This window comes from Sciurus carolinensis, chromosome 14 (genome assembly GCF_902686445.1).
Source record: "Sciurus carolinensis chromosome 14, mSciCar1.2, whole genome shotgun sequence".
Classification (NCBI taxonomy): domain Eukaryota; kingdom Metazoa; phylum Chordata; class Mammalia; order Rodentia; family Sciuridae; genus Sciurus; species Sciurus carolinensis.
Genome location: NC_062226.1, coordinates 69,457,810 through 69,475,146, shown reverse-complemented (window position 1 = coordinate 69,475,146; position 17,337 = coordinate 69,457,810). Strand labels below are relative to the sequence as shown.

The window sequence follows — 17,337 nt, the reverse complement described above, 5'->3', positions numbered from 1 at the left end:
GAATTATTTAATGATAAATAAACCTTATTAGGAATATAGCAATTTAAATCAGATGAGAAAAACACCACAATTAGTATTAGGTTCAGTTTAAAAACACAAAAGTAAATTTATAAAGATGGGTGATTGATATCCAATTTTAACATAAGCCCAAAAAAGAGCACAGAACAGTGACTTCTCCATAATCAAAGTTAAAATGAAGGAAATGTTTAAGGAAAATGACAAAAGCACAATTAAATTTCAAAATCAGACTCCAGGAGCTTTTCAAATGCTTATATTTTTTCATAAGAAAAACAACAGTTCATTTGTCAAATTCATATTTTTTTAAAATGTACTATCATGAAAGATAAAACATCTCCTTTAACTTAGAACTAACCAGCTGTGCCTACTTTGCTCCCTCTTAGAAGTCTGCACACTGTTAGGTATGAATACTTTCTCCTGGCATAGAGAAACAAATTCTCATCTTATGAAAAGATTACTCCAAAGTTTTATGTTAATAGACTAAAAAACTTGTTGAATTTTGGACATTCTAGATGTGCTGAATTAGGAAAGTGATAAAACAAAGGAGTAATGTCCCATGAAGAAATTTTTGAATACCAATTTACACTGAGACCAAAGTCTTAATATTAAATATATTTCCTTTTTTACCTTCACAGTTGAGTGAACATTTATACTGTCAAAAATGAATTGAAAAAAAAAAAAAAGAATTGACTCTTCCCACCAAGTTAATCATCTCCACCTCAGAAAATAGTTTCAAGTTTAATAAAGTTTACACATGCAATTTTATGAATATCTAGTTCAGTTTTGAAAAATGACCTTCTAAATACACTGTTTCTAGGATAATGTCTTTGAGAATACAGGTCATTTAGAGATAATTTTGTTTTACATCCAGATTTTTGATATTTCCAAAACAGACAATATTAATAATAGGTATGTGTAACAAATACTTCATAGTGAAAAATAAAATATGAGACTTTCACCAAATTCTTAATCGAGTGTAAAAGAGAAAAAAAAAAAAAAAAAAAAAAAAAAAGGAAGGCTCCAGATGGGAAGTTTCTATGAACTATCCCCAAATCTAACCCTGCCGTGAAAAAAATTCTTCACTCATTCAAGGCATATGACCAGAAAACTAATACCCATGGCATTGAATGCATTTAATTTCTTCCTTTGGAATATAAACATCAGATCTTTTCCAAACCATTTTAATATAAAAATAAAAATAAAAGAGCATAACCATCATTTAAAAACTAAATAGAAGAATAAAGCAAATAAAAAGAGGAGAGAAAAACTTCAAAAGCTAATTTTTCTCCTAATTCCTTGAAATACTGATTACAGCTGCTATTTTAGGGATACTGTTTTGTCATCTTTCCAACTCCAATGAGTCTCACAATAGGGTGTGCCAGCTAAGTCCAGATCTGCGTTGCAGATATTGTCTAAAAAGCTCAGTTCCAACTCTAGCATTAAATTTCCAAATGCCTTTCCCAGTGGTACTTCAAACTCAAAACTGTTTATTAAATGGGAATTATTTCTACCACCACCCCACCCAAGTTAGTATGATTCCTATACTTCAGAGAATAGCTACATATTGAGTCCACCTCCCAAGAGTCACACTGCTTTTAAAATCCTTCACTGACTCCTTTTGCCTACAGGAGAAAATCCAAACTATGTTATCATGGCACTGAAGACACTGTGTTAAGTTCTCCATTACTTCAGTCATTTACTTTTTCTTTCTGCTACATAACACCATGTATTCTAATCTTTCTAAAATATTTGTAGGTTCCTGGAATATATAACATTCCCCATACATGGAAAGTCCTCCCTACTCTAGTCCATCTGGAAAACTCTCATTCATTAAGACTCAGGTCAACAATACCTTTCTAAATTTTTCTAATTCTTCATCAGCAAGAGTGGAGTAGAGATTCCTCTAACTTCCTTTTCTTATAGGACCTGTGCTTTGAATATTCCTATTGTGACATATTAATCTTGCTTGATATGTTGCTCTTTGCTTATTTGTGTCTGTTTTCTCCAAATGACTCATCTTGGGCAATTTTTGTCTTATATACATTGCTTAAATCCTTAACCTGACATGAAATGCCTGCTAGCCAGTAGAATGTTCACTAATTAACTGAACTGACTCAATTCTTATTAACCAATTGGGTTCTGGTTTTCCTTTGTTCTGTTTTTAAATCTCTAAAGTTAATTGGAAAAGGTAAGAATGGCATGTCTTCTAACCTTCTTTCTTTCTTTCTCTCTCTCTCTCTCTCTCTCTCTCTCTCTCTCTCTCTCTCTCTCTCTCTCTCTCTCTTTCTTTCTTTCTTTCTTTCTTTCTTTCTTTCTTTCTTTCTTTCTTTCTTTCTTTCTTTCTTTCTTTCTTTCTTTCTTTCTTTCGTCTGTTTGGTCCCCTAAAACTTCTATTTGCCTCTAAATCAACTTAAGCCAATAAGATAATGCTACACTTAAATATTCAATATTCAAGGTGAAACTTTTTGGTCACATTCTTATAGCAGTTTTACTTCTGTCCATGTTTGTCAACCTTGACACAAAAAAGGAATTAAAATTTAAAAAATAAATGAAACAAAACTTCTATCAAAATGAACTATTTTGTTAAGGACCAAATCTCAGGTTTTTAAACTAGGAAGCTCAGGTTGCTATGCCTCAAATAATTTTGGGAAATTTTTAATATAGTTTCATGACCCAATATTAAGAATTCTATCTTCACTGAAAAGGATTCTAAGCAATTTTAACCCTCATAGGAAGGAAGTACTATCTGAGACTAAAGTCTTAGATGCACTGGCCAACACCAAATACTGAATAAACAGAAGAAAAAATATTTTATGCACTTGTTCATTCATCCACTTGAAGTAATAATCACTGTATGTTTACCATTCCATTACAAAGTAAATGTTAGAAATGTTAAATGAAATCATTACACAATAAACTAATCGAGATGAAACCATTTTCATGGAACTTTCCAAAACAAAAACAATGGAAGAAAATTTAAGGTAGTTTATAAATATGAACTGAATACCCACTATTATAGAACCACAGTTATTTATGGATATGATTTTAAAACATTCGTTTAAGTATTATGTAGTTGTCTACATGTCATTTGATGAAGAAAAAAAATGAGAAAAGAAATATAGAATGTAATAGAAATTATTCACAGTATGAGTTATATAATCACAGATTTATACAATGGAATTTGAACTGCAAGAAGCACATTTGGTGTATGCTTATAGACGACTAACACTAAGGGCATTCTTCTACTACCTCTGTCAGCAAATGAGTGGCTTCTGAGAATACATTCCGAATTAATTCCCCAGCTGTTCACATGTTTATAAGCAGCTGCTGCTGTGACTGCCTAACACTTACAGTAGTCTGTCAACATTGCTAATCTTTGCCATTGCAGAAAAGCCACTCAGCAAAGGCCTTTACTGCCCTTCCAAGGAAAGTATTCCTCAAATAAGAATGGGATAGTACTGAGTTGCCAGCTGTGTGCCTCAGAGCTGCTGGCCCCATGTTGCATATCTATCAGCTGATGACCCATTCTCTCCAAAAAGTTAGCTTAATAAAATGCCCTTCTATAGCAGTTTTTTGAAATCATGACAGTATTTAATAGAAAACAGTTCAATCTACAAAAATACATTCTACAGATGTTTTAAGAGCATATGTTTTATAAAGCAATGCACCTCTATGAATAGAGCAAAAAGAGAAGAATCTAAAGAAATCAAATTTAATGTATTGTATAACTTCAAGATAAAGATTCATGTATTTTTTTACACAACATTCATTTTTCTAATTATGAAACACCAAGATGGTTTCAAAAATATTAAAAGGCCATTTAAATACATCAAATTAATTTCCTCAGTATACTTGTTCAGATTTCTGTAGCAAATTACCTTCTTGAGTAGCTGAAAGTATTCTTCTTTATTAAGCAAAAGCAGTTACACAGTATTATCCTAGTTCTGTGGTGTTAGTTTTAAGAGGCAAAGGTATTAACTAAATATGCCAAATTAATTTATAGAGAGCATTCAAAAAAACATTTTTGGGTCCCATTTTATAATAAAAACTGCACCTGTATTTTTTCTGTATTAGAATCAAGTGTGTGTTTGTGTTTGTGTGTGTGTGTATACACACACATATATATATATCAATTACTTAATATTTACTGAAGAAAGTATTTGTTGTTAATAATAGCTTTGAAAAAGTACCTTGATCTTTGTGTTTCTAAAATTTTTCCCAGTCCATTTATTGATCTGAAATAAATTAAAAAGTGAAAAAAGTCAATATTTACACTGTTTTTTTCCCAAAGCACACAAATCACATTATTTCTAAAACAGGAAGTAAGGACACATAAATATAACTGGAACCACAAAAACTAAAAAGAAAAACAAAACTGGTATATTCTATTCGTGCATTAAGAAAACAACATATACAAAAATCTACTGTACTAATAGACTAGGGATGAGTTTATGATTTATAAGACTATTCATTTTAGAAAAAAAGATTCTTAAATATTAATTCTAGCAAACACGAACAACTTTTAGCGATAGTATTTTTCCCCAGGCACAACATTATGGAAATGGCCAAACACACACTAAAATGAGGGAACATGACTTAATTTGTATGACATCAGAAATTACTTAACTCATTTTCAACACCCTGAACGACTGATCTGTTTATCTTTGTATCATCAATTCCATAAACTTTAGGGTTACTTGCTCAAGATATGTGCTACTTCTTCAAGCTTATTCTCTAGGGTAAGGCTTCCTATATAGGGTGATTCTGAGGGGAGTCTTTCCACTACTTCTTTCAATTATTTACAAAATTTTTAATCTTCTCTTTTGAATATATTCTATAACCTGGTAGTCATTTCCTCCAAAGCACGTTAAACTTATTTCCCCAAATCTGGTTCTAAGTCAGTCACAAGTCTGATGTACAACGGAGGATAAGAAAGCCAAAAACAAAGGCCTGAAATTTATCAAACTGCTTCTTCCAAATTCTTTTCTGACACTGTTGTAAAGTACAGACTGGCAAAAAACCTGGCCAATCATTAGTAATGCTAGTGCTAGAGATCCAGCTTAGACAGTCAATATGGGGATATAAAAGCTAGGTGATATTAATCACTCTTTTTATCCCCAAAATGTTTGTCATAGAGATTATGTTCTTCCAAGTAAAATTTAAAGATATTACTATTTAATAAGACCAAATATAGAGGAAAGTATGTTTTTCTTCTACAATCACAATTCATGCAAACAATCTCTTAATGAATCTTATATTTATCAATTCAATTTATAGTATTCACTATATGAAGTAGCACAACAGATCAGAATTTATAAGTACTAAATATGGTAATTTTCAGCCATCATGCATGAACTGGGTACCCATTAAAGATGGCCAGTAATAGGACAGACCAGGACCAGGGTCCAGGGGCTACATCTGGTGATGGCCTTGCTGATAGAACATCACATGACAAGAGAGGGAGCATATGAGACCCTAACAGAATTGGCTTTTGTAGCCTACTCACCTTGAGATAAACTACTAATTTGGTAATCACATGAGTGGCATAATCCATTCATGAGATTTTGGGCAGTACAATCCTGTTTATGAAATGCAGTTTACACATCAGCTGGACCTACTTCCTCAATGCAGGGTGACCCCTCTATTATTTAAAGATGTAAAAAATGCTGGAGACTTGAGGAAAAAAGGCTATGGAAGCACCATTGATGGTGCATTGATAAATCCTAAAATGACTGTCAATCCTTTTCAGATACTTGTAGCAGCAAACGAAGCAGTTCGCCTTGACAAACTGGGAAAAATGAAGACAAGAACTCTATTTACTGAAATTATTTTCAACCTTTCCCCAAACAACATTTGAGAAGCTTTGAAAAAATTTGGTATCTCTGCAGATGGCACTTCAATTTTAATCATTTACATTGAAGAGGGAGAAAAACAAGTAAATCAAAAATATCTGGGCTGGGGATATAGCTCAGCTGGTAGAGTGCTTGCCTTGCAAGCACAAGGCCCTGGGTTCAATCCCCAGCACCGCAAAAAAAAAAAAAAAAAAAAAAAAAAACCTAATATCTTAAGCAGAAGGTCACCAGATTTCTCTAAAAAACCTTCCTGAAAAAACAAATATTTCTGAAGTGTCTTCACAAGAAGAAAAGAGTGGGACATTATTGGATAGTATCATTAGTAGAATGTCAACAAAAATATGTTTTATAAAATGTTAGAAATAGTAACAGAAATTTGCAGCTTTAAAGAAAACACTGATTTTTCTTTCCTGATTATAAAATTAATATATGTTTATTATAGAAAAACTTTTTTTTTCATGAGACTGGGGATTGAACCCAGGGCCTTGTGCATGCTAGGCAACTGCTCCACTACTGAGCTATACTTCCAGTTCTACAAAATAAATAAAAAAATAAATAAATCACAGAATGAGATTTTTAAAAAAAATTCCTAATCCTACTGTTTTTACAAATACTATTACTATTTTTATTGTTGTCTTCTAGTCTTCTATTCTTTAGAACATTTTTTATAGAACTGAAATAAACACTGCCAACACTTAAAAAGAAAAAGATGGTCAATACTAAAAGCTATTGAAAGTCTCCTTGTAAATGACATTCACTACAATAGATCTTACAAATAAGTCAAAACGAAGTCCCTGAACTCTTAACTTCCTTTGAAAAGCCCATCTTTGGTTTCAAAAGGAATGGGAGTCTCCACAACAGTCAGCAAAATGATTGTTGGATTATTTAATACATAATCAAATATCATTCATATTGCCTATGTTGATTAGCCTTGCCCATGGACACTTAAGACATTAAAACGAATTGGAAGGTAAGGCATAGTTGACAATCAAGGAATACATAAAGTCAACAACATTTCATGTAAAAGTGAGACCACCAGAGTTAGGGACAATTGATGAAGAACCTAACTGGAGGAGGAGAAAGAAAACGGGCTCTAGAGAATGGATAAAAATGCTGAGATAAAGAATTCAGAAACTGTGACAAAGTGAGAAAAATATTATGAATAATGCAGCATTTGGCAAGCTACATTCACAGAAAAGTAAATTAATAATCTTGGGTAAAGTTATGGGCACTTGATGTTAGGAAGGAGTCAAAGAGAAGACAGGAAAACAAGAATGGAGTTTGAGGACCCTGAATATCAAAGAATTTTTTAACTATATTCTACAAGCAAAGAGGAATAATATTATATATTTCTATTTATATAACAGTCTAATGGTCAACAATATATGAGATTCCTTAATGTACTTGAAGCAAGTCAACATTGAACTTCAAGTGTCTACAGGGCAATAGTCATAGTAAAAACATTTTGTATATTATATTGTGGTACTTAACAGACATAATTTCAGCCTTATGTTCTTTAGAGATTAAATTTATTTTAAACTGATATATGAAAACATAAACATTGTTCACATTAATCAGGTACCATGTGGTGTTTTGATGCATGTATACACTGTGTAAGGTTTAAACCAGGTTAAACATCTTTCTCCTCAAACATTTATCATCTCTTCATTTAAAATCCCTTCTCCTAGCTTTTTGACCTATACAATACACAGCTGCTATCTACTGTACCTAATGATTGCTCTTAATTTGTTTAGCTCCTCTTCTGAAATCAAGTCTGTTTTATTGATGAGAATGATATCTGCCAAAGCAACTTGCCTAAAATAGCAAACAAAGAACAGATGTCAAAAGAAAAATGTTGAGATTAAAAATAAATACAAACAACTCATTCAAATCAATATATCAGTTGAGAAATACTTAGGTTTCTACAGCAGTGATCCAGTTTACTCCTAATCTACTTATTCTTCAGACAGTAAGGGGAATTGCATTCCTCACTATATAAATTCAGATTTCACATTATACTATTCATATTCATTTATTATAGTATTCATTCATTTACTGAATACTCTTGCAACTCTGGAACTATGAGATAAGCCTCAAAGAGTTTACAATCAAAAGAATGATTTTCAACTGATGGTTATCTTTATAAAGAAGCATAAAATTCAGAGAGCCAAAGAAATAGGAATAAGGAAAATTTAGTTACTAAACTATCTCAATGTTTACCATAATTTCCAAATAGAGAAGAGTCCATTTAATATAAATATACATTGAACAGTTTTGTTTAAAAACTTACACTTCATCAGTACAAATTACATATTATCTCTCTAAAACAAATATACAGAAATTCCAGTTAAAGAATACAGTTGACAGAATGCTACATAGCAAAACAGTTATTATAATTAGAAGTTCTAATTTCTATTAACAGGCGTAGTGAAGCTAAGGAATCTTTCAATTTTCCTCAATTCAAGAAATTTTAATAATAGGACTTTTAGTTTCTAATCTGAGTCTTATGCTATATCAAAAACAAAACCAAATTCTCATGATCAGATTTCTATTTAAGTAATTTTATATGTATAAAGACAGAATGTACACATCTCCAAATACAAACATCTTTAAATTACAGGACTTCTATGCTTAACCTTATTTTGGCTTTTACAACATTTTGCTATTTTCTATTTGGCTTACAAATATTTTCTATAATAAACATTTTCATAAGAAAAAAAGTTACAATAATATCTAAGTTTGTTCTAATTTGAATCATAATTATATCAAATGCAGTGTTTAAGTAGGATTGCAAAACAACAGGGTGTCATATTCCAAAATGATAAAGAATCAACTGTTTGCTTGCTGTCTGTATTTTTTATGCTTACATCATCTAGACCAAATCCCAGGGGGTCTTACTGTTAAACCCAGGAGCATATTTAGTGACTGTCAGTCACCTCAAAATCTTCATCCCATTAGCAAGAATATGCTTAGGGCAGGCAAGTTAATTTAAATATTTATAAGTCTAAAGACAAATCAATAAGTAACATAAAGGTATTTAAATAAATGTTTTAAGTGCCAAGTTTAAAGTATTTATATATTCATCTATTCTCAATAGCAGTGAACACTTGAGGCAGTTTTTAAAACCATAAAGAAGTCAATGATTTTTTTGTAATAATCTTCAATTCCAAAGAAACTGGATAAGAAAAAGAAAATATTTTTAGCCTGTAATCCCAGTGGCTCAGGAGGCCGAGGCAGGAGAACTGCATGTTCAAAGTCAGCCTCAGCAACTCAGCAAGGCCCTACGGTAACTTAGCCTTGTCTCAAAATAAAAAATAAAAAAAAGGGCTGGGGATGTGGCTCAGTGGTAAAGAGCCCCTGGTATCAAAACAAAACAAAACAAAACAAAACAAAAAAAAGAAAGAAAGAAAAGAAAATGTTTTGAAATGTTACTATTTCCCAAGTTCCTCACAAAGAATTCTGGCATCCAGCATTCACGTTACGCTACAATAATAAGTGGTTTTAAATAAAACTTTATTAAACCATTATGGATAAATGGAAAAGAGACAATAAATTTCCTTCACTGTTTTCATATTTGTTTTGTGGTTTCATATTACTGACTTTTCAATTAGTCAGAAATCAATATTTTAAATATGAGTACCTAGTAGCTTCACTGATAAGGCCATCAGGTTTTTCTTCTGTTAAATGCTAAATAAAAACAAAATTTATAAAAAGTTACTATGGTATAATACAAAATCTAATGTCAACACAAAGAATTTTACTTCAGAGAAATCTTTCTTGCCTCTAAAAACTATTTTTTCTTTAAAACTTTTTCTTTAAAATTTATTTTCTTAATTGACAGAAAATAAACTACACATCTTCATGAGGTATGGTGTGATATTTTAATACATTTATACATTGTGTCATGTTCAATTCTGGCATTTAGATTACCTATCATCTCAAACATTTATCATTTCTTTATAATGAGAATATTCAAAACCCTCTCTTCTTGCTATTTTGAATTATATGACAAAATATTTTTTAATATAATTAACCTTCTGGGTAATGGAACACAACTTATTCCTCCTATCTGACTGTGACTTTGTATCCATTAACTAACCTCTCTCCCTTCCCGATTCCCTCTCCAACCACTATTTTGCTATTTCTCTAAGCTCAGCTTTAAGATTAACATATGAAAGAAATCATGCAGAATTTGTCCCTCTGTGCCTGACTTATAAGAACTAACTATTCTATCTGAAATAATTTTTTTCCCCTACAGTGAACCTGAGGGGTATTTTGGAGAGGAAAGGGCTTAAGATTTTGCATTCCTGCCGTTATCTTTTTCTCAAAAAGAAAATTCCTCAAATTAATATCATAAAAATATGTCAAGTTGTAGTTCAGATTTTAGGTATTTTCCTTTTTATAAAGCTGCTGATTCTAAATATTCATTATTACCTACAAAAAGGATAACCACCGAACTTGTACTTTTTAAAAAGCTAACATACTTTCCTCTGTTCCTGTCCTCATGCCCCACACCACTCCCCCAAATCATGCATAATATGAACTCGGTATTGCGCACCTTTAAATTCCTTATAAAGAAAGAAGCTATGGCAAGGAACACAGCCCTAATTCTGGCATAAAAGCAGTTTATTATTTGGAAACACACACTAAGAGTGATCTAGTCTCTCAGTATAACTGCTTATCTTGCTATCTCTCCAGTCAGGCTGACTCCAAAAAAATATTTTGACACTTATTTAGACACCCATGAAATGATAGTGTTCATCTTTCTGGAAGCAGGGTCTCCCCGCCCACCTCCACATAATCCTATTTAGACCCCTAAAAGTCATCAATGCCATAAGGTTCTCCTCTGGAAAATCATGTTTTCACCCTCACCACCTCAATTCTCCACAAAGATTCCCTATCACAGTAACAAGCTGACTACTGAAAGTTCGAGGTAATTAGAATATAGTTTATTTTTGAACTAAACTTCTTAAATTATCAAATTCTTTTATATATGTTATCTCATTTAGACTTCATAAGAATTTTGGGAAATAACTATTCTTATTCTATAAAGGAAGAAACTAAATCTAACACTCTCACCATCACAGATTTTAAACATTATCGAAGGGCTGGCTATTATTACTATTACTTGTAATTTAAAAAAAAACAGGTTCAACAAAAGTAAAATCTAATAATTTTAAATAAATAATTTAAAACTCATGAAATCCTTTTATGTCACATAAAATCAGTTTTGTATATAGTGTCACATTAATAATTGCAAAAGAAAATACATGTAACAATTACCTAAAATTAACATTCAAGATTATTTTATCAAACTAGTTTCACAATTCATTCAGAGGTGTTCATTAAGTTACTTAGGTAGTTTAACACCTAAGAGAGAGTTGGTAATAATTTAATAATCTTGGTTAAGACTATGGAGATAAACTTTTTCTTCTTTTAGGCTTACCAAATACTATTTAGAGGGAAACAAATCTAAACTAAAATCATGGGGATGATACACTCATTTTTACTTAGGAAACAATCTTACATATTCAGCTGCAGAACCACTCTGCAATTATGGAAGTCACAGAACTTGGAGAATATTGTATCAAAAATTATTCCATGCCAAAATACCAAGTTTAACATTTTTCCATAATTATTCTTGGCCCAAGGCTATAATAGATCTAATTATTATCTATTCTGCCTCTAGAGAATAAAGCTGTTAACAGACCTTTAAAACTGCCTGGCTAGGCCCAACAAACGTCCCTTGAATGAATTGTAGTTAACACCTCCTATTTGCAGACAAAGATACATAAATGTTGTCATTTGGAAAATTCTATATAACATGTAGCAACAAAACCCTATCCATTGAACAGTAAATCTCTTTAACAATGATACACTATAAGCAAGGTATTACTGGATGATCCTGTAATATTGAAAATTCTTCCAAAAATCTTAAGTATTTTTCAAGACATATTTTTGACCTTTTGGGAGCCCCATTTGGCCGTGAATTGGTAAAAAAAAGATAAAAGAATTAGGGATTTGTTTTTTCATTTCCATCCTAAATGAAACTAATAAAAAGGTAGTTTTACAAAGTAACTCTCATAAGATTTAGAAATCCATGAGATTAGAAATCTTCACTAAAAGCAAACTGGAGCAGACTAACATATTGTACTATCTCTAGATAGTCAGGAAATATTAAATATAAAACTAAGCTAAAATCCTTAAAATAAAAGTCTGACAATATGCATAATTTTATCAAGAATACACCTAATAATCATATATAGTTATAGAAGAGATAAATGTCCTGTCCTATGCACATATGAAAGCTAAACAAACATAAAAAATAATAAATGCAGCTGGGCATGGTAGTGCACACCCATAACCCTGGCAATTCAGAAGGCTAACGCTGACTCCAAGTTTGAGGCTAGCCTCAGCAACCTAGTGAGGCTTCAAGCAACTTAGCGAGACTATGTCTTAAAATTTTAAAAAGGGTTAGGGATGTGGCTCAGTGGAAAGTGCCCCTAGGTTACATCCCCAGTACCAAATAAATAAATAAATAGATAATAAACTGTATACTTATATCTAGATATCAGTTCAACATCTCCCTTACAAACCCTCTTATCTTCCCAAGTCAAACTTGCATGAAAACAAAACTAGAATACATGTCAGCTCTTCAAAATAACATTCTACAATATTTGATCATTAAGTCAGATAATTTCCATTTGTAAAATAAAATGTAAATTTAGTATCTATTCTACCTGAATAGGCAAAGTCTGTAAGCTTTTTTCCAAAATATTTCATTTTACACATATGTTCAAAGGACTCCTCCTCTCTGCTTAGAGACTATAGCTTTTGCTTTTATATAAAAAGGACTAATAACTTATACTAATTAATAAAACATATTCAAAAGGTAAAGTTTCAAATTCTCAACTTAGCCCACCATAAGAAACAAAGGGGAACAAAAGGATAAAATGGGGTGTGAGATGTTGATCAAAAGGTACAAATTCTCAGTTATGCAAGATAAATACATTCCAGAAAGCTAATTACAGCATGGTGACTATAATTAAGACTACTAGATTGAATAGCTGAAACTTTCTGAGCTTAAATATTAAATGTTCTCAGTCCACACCCCACTTCAAAAAGTGGTAACTATGTGAAATGATGTGTCAATCGGCTTGTTTCACAATATTTTTCACAATACACACACACACACACACATATCAAAACATTAAGTCGCATCACTTAAATATACATTTTTTTGTCAGTTATAACTCAACAAAGTTGTAGGGAAAAAAGAAACAAATTATTTGAAATAACACTACTGTAGTCACAACTTTAAGGGCTGTACAGGGTATCCTTTCTTATAGAAATAAACAAGTTGGACAAAGAAAAAGAAGAGGAAGAGGTGGGGGAGGAGGGGAAAAAGCTGTCTTAAAACTCACTAAGAAAGAACACTATTGTAAAGAGGAAATAAATCTAGTGTCAAAGATGTCAGATATTGATTTAAAAAAAAACAGCAGCAGCTATTTCTTTCAAATGGATTGGTTATAGATCTAACACAATTTCAACTTTTAAAAAATTATTGCATAATGTCAGTCTATTTATTTTTCTAGCCTTTTTCAAGCAAACTGTTTTCTGACTGAATTGTTTCAACAGCTTGTGTAATATAACAGAAGAACCAAAAAAACCTCTCACTTGACCTTTCCTGTGTAACTTCATTCATTGATTCTATTGCATTAAATGCTGTCACATTTGTAGAACTGAAAAGAACCATGTCAGTAGCCCGAGTGTCAAGTCCTGAGAATAGAGAGCTGTCATTTTAAGTTGTCCAATTCTGTGCCCATGATTAAAAAATGAATATTTCAGATCAATGGGTGACAATCCCATTAGAGTGATAGCCCATGATATCAATTACTACTTCAGTTTCAATTTGGCTGGCTGGCCACACGGTACCATTTCTCAGCTTTACTTGTGATGGGCTGGCTCTGTGAAGCATGACACCCTTAAATTGCTGCCCATTATCCAAGTGTCATTACTTGTACTGCCTCAGAATTCTCTGAATCACAAGCAGCTACTGAGGTCAAGCTTTGCAACCAGAGGAATTGGACAAGTTGGCAAATTCTTTATATAAAGGCAAAGTTATTTATCTGGCATCCGACTTAGAAAATCTGAAGTTTCCATTATCCTGACAGCATGTCAGTTTTGTGTAGGTATATTGATTTAATAATTTAAGAGGTTTTATCAAGGTGGCAGGGGGTTAAATGTATAATGCGTTTGCATTATTCAGAATGTTGCTTTATGTTTTTGCTTTTTTATTTTTTTGCTTCTATCAAGCTACTAATAGATTCTATTAAATTCCTTTCTATACCCAACTATACATATAAACTATTCTCAAAGTCATAAAATACATAAAGAGTTTGACTTTGGTACAACACATTAAGTTTATCAAAAACAAACAAACGATACCACAAATAAAATGGCCTAACTGCTATCTATCCTATAGGTATCCCAAATTTGGGAATAAATTTGTAAAGGACATGTATTCAAACATGCCTATAATATTCAAGATAAAGAATTTCATCTCTGTTTGTTTTGTTTGCTATCTCCATGATACTTTGCTAGAAAAATGATTTCAAAACAGTCGTTAGAATATTTTTGAGCAAAATTATAATATTTGGAATATTTCTTTGATTCTTAAGACAATCAAAAATTTACATTTTAAACTCTAAATAAGGAAGTATCTTCCGAACTTCTCGAATTAGGTGCTTTATCCCATGGGGAAATGAAAAACCAGAAAAGGGGTATTGGTAGTCATTTAACAAGCCTGACATACCTAGAGCATAATTTCATTGGAAATTTAGAATAAAAACAAACTTTAAATATTAACGAGTTTAGATATACTATAGGGTAGAATATAAAACTAACAAACTTTTAAACACTGAATTTAAATTTATGAGATTATTACTTTGGACCCCAGATTGAGGTGCTGGGACAGAGGTGCTGAGGACAGAGGATAATTTCATTCTCATATGCCTTTAGTAATGTTTCACTTAGGAAGTCAGAAAACAATATTTTACAAGCTTTTAAAGATCTTGCTAGGTGCATTTTCTAAATAATCCTTCACAGCAGGATGTCTTTTAACGAAGATTTCTCCTCACTGATCCCATGCACAAATTCTGATTTCTTCAAAATGAGGCAAAGCAATATTTTTTAAAATCTCATTTCCAGCTTGTGTTCAATAGCAGTTTATAACAAAAAATAAGGTCTCATATGATTTTACCACGCTCAATTTCTTCTATCAAACAGGAATACTTACCAATACTGGGGCTGAATTCTACTGAGGAGTTACACATACTTATCCTGATCCCATATCCTTATTTAAAAACATAGCAATCCCAAATTTTATCCTAATATTAAACTAGACTAATAGAAAAGAAATACTTAATTTAAAAACATAAAATAATAATTTAATAACACACAAGTTGCACCTATAGTTCAGGATAACTTCTGAAAAACATTTTTGTTAAGGAAGATTTCAAATACAAATAAAAAAATAATGTGATCAACTCCTATATTCCCAGCTCTTTGCAAACAATTAGTAACCCATCTTCAACTTACTTTTAATCCATATTTTGAATCTACAACAGTTATGATACCTACAAAAGAATAAACATTTTAATCACACTTTATTAAAAAGATGTTTATTAATATAGTACAACCACACTTGATAAGACAATTAAAATTAATCTCAGTTCATGAATGCTATCCAATAAAACAAAGAATTTTTTTCTTACCAGTGCTGCAATTTAATTCAATCCTAGGAATAAGTAATGCATTTCAAATATATATGGAGTGATCAGCACTGTTTTAAGAGACTATGAAGATATTTTAAACATTTAAATTATTATTTAAAGAATCTGAGACATTGTATTTTATTCCTAGCATCTCTTACAAATCTAGCTCACAGAAATGTTTTATATAACAAGTACATAAGTTCCCAAATGATCAATTAGTTTAGCAATCTATGAATATATAATTTTTAAAGGGTATTAGCAGAATGAGTTTAATGATGTCTATGGAATTTAACCAGCTACATGCCATATATATTAGAGCCCAATTAAACCCAGCTTCAAAGACTTAATATTTCACTCCTTAGTCTATAAAGGACTGGTTCAAACAAAGGTAAGGGAGGGAGAAATGTAGGAAAGGAAAAAGGAAAGAAGGGAAAATGGAGGGAGGAAGGGAATATAGTCACTTAACTAAGAAAGTTACACAAAGTTTATAAATTTATAGGTAAGACTGACAAAAGTGTTAAGGTAAATAAAACAAGGGTTTGTGTGTAAGTGCTAAATTTTTATGTCCAAGGGAAAATGAAAGCAGAAACGTGATTCTCACACTGTCTGGATGATTAAAATATAAAGCTCTGACATTATGCTAAGTGAACAAATCAAACACAGAGGACCTAGGAAATCTACATAGCATTTTAACAGAAAAGGCTCAGTCCGAGTGCTAAATTGAGAACTGAGATTAAGATTTGATAATCCAGTTCTACCACTGTCAGGGTCTATAGAGTCTACATGAGCAAAAATTTACTTCATTATAAATTAAGAAGCATGTTTGAAAAGCACAATTATGCAATGGATTAAAATTATAAATAAATAATAAATTTAACAATAAATAAAACAAAGAAAATTGTTTAACTTACCATCAAGATAAATATCACTCCCTAATTCAGCATCCACCCAAAACATAGAAGCCACAGCACCTGAAAAATACATAATATTCATCAATTACAAATATTTTTGAAGTGCAAAACATGATTTAATATACATTTTAATTTGCCATAATGGAATTAGCAGATAAACACACATGCAAATTAAATCTGGGTTTCTCATCTTCTTTGGGAATTACGTTTACTACTTCCGGTCATTTCTATAACTCTCCCCCTTTTCCTCAAAAAAAAGACAAACTTTTACTACACACAAATCAAACAGTAAGCTTCTACCCATGCCAAAATAAAGTTGCCAACAGATATTATTAAACAACTTCAACACTATGGCTATGTGTATGTAGGACTTATTTTTATTTTCTCATCTTCTGAAACATGAATTATAAGGTTCATAAATAATGACTCATCTCTCTAATGAAAAAGCAAATGAAACAGATAGTCCAAAATCACTTGTCAAAAAAAATTACATTGTCATTTTTATAGGAGAAAAATAACAAGAAGTAACATCAACTCTCTGGCATTATTAATTAATCCTCACACTACTTATTTAGTACTAGCACAAAACCTGGGTTTCAGGAAAAATTGTTTCTGAATAAGAAATTAAAACTTGTTTTTGACAGAAACTGGTTCAGTACCAAACCACACATCCTGATTACTAAGCCCCAACTCAAGAAAAAGAAAACTGACAGCAAGGAAAGTATTTGATTTTTCAAAACATCACAGGCCCAGTTAGTGACAGTGCTGTCTAGAAGAATG

At 31.5% G+C, this 17,337-nt stretch overlaps 1 protein-coding gene and 1 pseudogene across 4 annotated transcripts in view; one reads left to right on the top strand and one right to left on the bottom strand.

Annotated features, from left to right (window-relative positions):
* Positions 1–17,337, bottom strand: part of LOC124964587 (COBW domain-containing protein 2) — a 39,434-nt gene that overhangs the window by 12,918 nt on the left and 9,179 nt on the right. For 3 of the 4 annotated variants that reach the window (XM_047525062.1, XM_047525063.1, XM_047525065.1), the window contains exons 5-9: positions 16,558–16,617; positions 15,471–15,508; positions 9,511–9,557; positions 7,599–7,685; positions 4,209–4,253 (exon numbers count right to left, since the gene is read on the bottom strand). In XM_047525062.1, coding sequence (XP_047381018.1) covers positions 4,209–4,253; positions 7,599–7,685; positions 9,511–9,557; positions 15,471–15,508; positions 16,558–16,617 — 277 coding nt within the window. The remainder of the gene's footprint in view (positions 1–4,208; positions 4,254–7,598; positions 7,686–9,510; positions 9,558–15,470; positions 15,509–16,557; positions 16,618–17,337) is intronic. The other variant, XM_047525064.1, reaches the window with a different exon arrangement.
* Positions 5,609–7,566, top strand: LOC124964760 (EKC/KEOPS complex subunit TPRKB-like; annotated as a pseudogene).